The following is a 5123-nucleotide window of genomic DNA, read 5'->3' on the forward strand; positions in this document are numbered from 1 at the left end:
AGTCTCAGAAATAAATGAATGTGATGCACCGGAGTCATACAGTACAGTTAAGAGTCGAGATTTGACATAACACTGACCTTGGATTAGGGAGTCTGATTTCATTGCGTCATCAGCAGTCATAGCAAACACACGTCCTTGCTGTCGCGGCCTATCTATTCCTTGTACTGGCTTCTTCGGACAGTCCTTAGCCATATGTCCAGGCTGACCACAAGAAAAACAGATAATGCCTGTAAGCTGACAAGGTCTACCTCCATGCTCCTTTCCACACTGCCTACATACTGGTCGCATCTGCGCCTACTGAGGTCGCTTACCCATATCCTGTCTCATTCTTCCTCCATTCCCTCCTGTAGGACGTGCATGAACATTTCTATTCTGATTGTACCTTCGTGAAGGCATTGCTCCCTGCTTAAAATTCCTTCCCTGAGGAGCTGTATACCAATTATAATTCTGAAAAGAAGATCCTGGGCGATTCATCCGAGCTGCAGCTATCTTCTTAGCACAGTCCTCTACTAGCTGACTCTTATTAACCAACTCCGCAAAATTCCGTATTTCCAATGGAACCACTGAGTTCAACAAATCTTCACGGAGTCCTCCTTCAAATTTCAAACATTTTCACTCTTCGAAATCTGCTGGATTCCCTTGACAAACCTTGGAAAAACGACATAAATCTTCAAACTTCCTTGTATACTCAACAACAGACATACTTCCCTGTTTTAACTGCATCAACTCCATCTCCTTTGCCTCACGAGTAGCTCTAGGAAAATACTTCTTATAGAACACTTCTTTGAAAATATTCCACAAAATATTACCCTCATCTTGCTGCAGTAAACGTTGAATGCCCTGCTACCAGTGCTAAGCATCCCCTTCCGACATATAAGTAGCAAATTCTACATACTGTTCTTCCGGGACATGCTGTGCCCTCAAGGACCTTTCTATGCCTCGGAACCAATTATCAGCTTCAGTTGCTACATTCGTACCCTTGAACTTCGGTGGATTAACTTTCAAGAAAGCAGCTAATGTCATAGGCCTATCATGATTCATGTTATCTCCATCACCGTTCCCACCATTCTCACCGTTACGGTCATTGTTACGCTCTCCATTACGTTCCCTCAGACGGTTAACTGCTCAGGTAGTAGCAATCGCCGTTTCACGCACAGCCTCAGCCATAGCGTGAATCGCAGCAAACAAATTATCATCGTTTTGCGGCGGATTGTTAACAGTAGACCCTTCCCGATCGCTACGTCTCCGTGGAGGCATCCTAATTCTGTTCACACCAAACAATCAATACTAAGGTGATCAGTCTTAATACCTCAAGTTGGGCGTGAACATTATTAGAATGAAAGCACAAAGACATTCATGCAACACATATCACATAGATACCCTATAAGCATGAGACATACCACAGAGCATGCAATAAAGCATGATTCAGTCCATTCCCCAGGCTCTAACAGGAAGAACCGCTCTGATACCAAATTGTAACGACCCAACTTCTAGCATGTCTAGATCATACTAGAAATTGAATGTTACCAACTTGTTTTTCCTTTTTGTATTATTAATTAATAAATATAAGCCTGTACCTTGTTAAAACCCCGCGAATTTTACAAGTAAATTTTTTTTTAAAACAAGAATAATTTAAAGTCGCATACCTTCCATATATCAAGGGATAATTAAACATTCACATACATAAAACAAAAGATAACAGAATATGGAACAACACACTATAATATACATCATGTTACAGAAGCGGCTCAGTTATATAAGCATAGAGCTATAGTACAGCACCCCTAAGTCAGTGACTCATATAGTATGTACATATATGTACATAAGACGCCCCAGGGCCTGGCCTGACCAAAAGCCCCTAAGCTGGCACCCAGGCTAGCCTAACTCCTATTTTAAAGAAGCTTCAAATTGTCAAGCTAATGACGTTAAAAGAGCGTTTGTTGAGTGAAGTGGATCGGCAAAAATCAACCCAACACATCAATACCCTCTTTTTATTCCTCTATTTTATTCTTAGGTTTGTTTTTGAGTCAACCATAAAAATCTATAAAAAAAATAAAGAGATGTAACTCCCAGGAGAGTAGGCACCCAGCTCCAAAATAGAGTTAATTAAAACTGAAAGGCAAAAAATTAGTATTTAATTAATTTAAATAATAAAATATTATTAACTAATACATATATATATAATTAATTTTTATAATACATAAATTATTTTTTATAATGATTTGATTTACATAATTTTATAATAATAAATAGATTATTAAAAATTAAAAAAAAAATACTAAGATCTTATATTCTCTTTAAATGTATTTTAAATGTATTTTATATTATTCTCAGCCAATTTATTCTTGCTTTTAAACTCCAAGTATTTAGTTTCAAAATTTGTATAACCTGAATTCTATTATTAAATATAAAAAAATTATAGTGATGTAAATTATTTTTTTTTATTTTTTAAATTTTTAACAATAGAATGATCAATTTATATATAAAAAATATACTTTTAAAAAATAAGTCTTTCAACTATTATTTAGAATTTAGTATTCAAATCAATTAAAAAAAGAAAAATTCAACGTCATCACTCTACTTTTAGAATTAGTTCAGCCCTGTGATAGTCTCCTAGTGTTCATGATCTTTATGCACGCCTCACCATGTTGTCTCTAAAATCGATAACATTAAGCGATGCATAAATATACTAAGTTTAATAAAAATCAGTTAATATTAAGCTATTGTTAGAATAACTAATTAAATATAAATTTTTTATTTTAAATTAAATCATAAGAATAAAATGATCTAATTTTACTTTTAAGAAAATTGTAAAAACATATAAATTAAGATTAAGATTATCGTTTAATTACAATAAATACATGATAGAAAAATTGTAAACTAAAGTGAATAAGTATCCAAAAATAATTTCTATAAAGAAGTAACAAACTTATAGAAGAATATAAATATCTAAAATTACATATTAAATAAAATTTAAAATTATACATAATCAACTAAATTTGTCTACGAACAACATTTATATCTTTTGCCTTGAATGATTATTCTAAACTAATACCCTTAATCTTGATTTTGATTTTTACTCATGAAAGAGCAACATAAAGTTGTCTTGTGTGTAAAAACATGCTTCGACAAATATAGACTCATATGTTTGACCCCTAAAGCTTGTTAATAGTCATCGTCTCATAGATAATAACACACATAAGAGAGGAAGAGCCATTTTCTACTATTAAGATCACCTAACATTGCAATGGCACTGTCACCAACTTCATATACCACATAATACCACAAAAGTCATGTAAAATTATAAATATACATTAATAGAGGAACAGTCAAAATAATAATGATAATAAAAAAAATACAATTATAGACATTCAAAAGAGCACAGAATATTATATATCACATAAGCAAGTTTTTTGAAAACTTCATAACTAAGTCATTTAAGAAATATGAATAGCTATTTTTTTAGAGAACAGGATGCACATTACACGCAATGCAAAATGGCTGATCTCTAAACTCTCATTATATAGAATAATAGGTTCACATAAATAGAAGAGTCTAAGAAAGAATTGTCTTAATTCTATAGGAACAGAGGCTTTCAAAAGAAAAATTGAAAAAATGGTTTAAATGCATATATTTGCCAAACATTAATTTTTCAAGATAAGAGACAATTCACTATCTCAACAAAAATTAGCTGGAAAAGATATAGCTTGTGTAGTTAGAGCATGAATATACAATAATGAAAGCTAAAGCAGCAAAAGATAAAAAGCTTCATGTTTTTTTTTTTAAAAATAAATATGCACTCCAAACCATAAATATTCAAACTTTGCACCAGTCAGATCCACCTCATCCAACTAAAACATAACAACTGAAAGAAGAATAGCAAACACTAATGTTGCGAAGCAATTGATACATACCATTAATATAAAAGGAAACGAATTGGAGAATAAAGTGTACGAAATCCACTATCAGGTGTCAGAAATTCACAATTATGATTTCAACCATAGAATAAATTGATAAATGACTAAGTGGATAAAAAAACTATATGGGAGAGAGAGCTTAATTTTTCTGAATCTAAAATCATTAGGAATTGTGGTGCAGAATTCTCTGTAATAAACAAAGAACTCAATTAAACAATGGCAACCCAATATTTTAAAGCAAAATTATATCCCTCAAAAAGAAAAAAACTTAAGTCATAATATATAGACAAATAAGTATCCAACTCTTTGAAAAGCAACTAAACAGGAGAAGGCACATCAACGAAAATGAAAAAGAAAAAAAGCATTGAACACTAAGTACAAAGGAAAAAAAAGAGCATAGAACATTAAGTATAATGAAGTACTGAATCTTCTTACTCACGTAATTGCTCAAGGAATTTCCTATCAAATTTATCAGTCACATAAGCAAGTTTTTTGAGAACTTCATAGCCCTAAATCATTTAAGAAATATAAATAGTTATTTTTCTAGAAAACAGGATGCACAATGCACGCAATGCAAAATAGTTGATCTCTAAACTCTCATTATGTAGAATAATAGATTCTCATAAATGAAAGAGTCTAAGAAAGAACTATCTTAATTCTATAGGAACAGAGGATTTCGAAAGAAAAATTGTAAAATGGTTTAAATGCATATATTTGCCAAACATATAAATTTTTCAAGATAAAGAGACAAATCACCATCTCAACAAATCATAAATGTTCACTCCAAACCATAAATATTCAAACTTTGTGCCAGTCAAATCCACCTCATCGAACTAAAACATAACCACTGAAAGAAGAATATCAAATACTAATGTTGCGAAGCAATTGATACATATCATTAATCTAAAAAGGAAACAAACCAGAACGAAGTCACCGACACATAAAATAGTGTCCCATTTGTAATTCTTCAAATCTTATTAATAAACTGAATGGTAATGGAGGATCTGTTAATTTTATTAATAAGTTCAACTATGTCCTGTTTCAAGCATCTGCTCTCAAGTGAGGAAAAAGAAACTAAAGACGGTCAAATTCTGTGTTTTTTTGTTCTTCGTTCTGTTTTCTTTTCCTCCTTAAAAAGTAGAATCTTGCTTATGTATGAATGAGATATCAAAAGATTTCTTGCATGCACACTAAAGAAAGCAATTT

General features: G+C 31.9%; 1 protein-coding gene across 1 annotated transcript; it reads right to left on the bottom strand.

The window, feature by feature from the left end:
* Window positions 1-294: 294 nt before the first annotated feature.
* LOC130981662 (uncharacterized) lies at window positions 295-1041 on the bottom strand. Its single transcript, XM_057905288.1, has 3 exons — window positions 910-1041; window positions 705-819; window positions 295-593 (listed from the first exon to the last, which is right to left on the bottom strand). Exons 1-3 carry the CDS (start codon window positions 1039-1041, stop codon window positions 295-297), a joined length of 546 nt encoding a protein of 181 aa, XP_057761271.1.
* Window positions 1042-5123: the final 4082 nt, after the last annotated feature.

This window comes from Arachis stenosperma, chromosome 1 (assembly GCF_014773155.1).
Source record: "Arachis stenosperma cultivar V10309 chromosome 1, arast.V10309.gnm1.PFL2, whole genome shotgun sequence".
NCBI classification, from domain to species: Eukaryota; Viridiplantae; Streptophyta; class Magnoliopsida; order Fabales; family Fabaceae; genus Arachis; species Arachis stenosperma.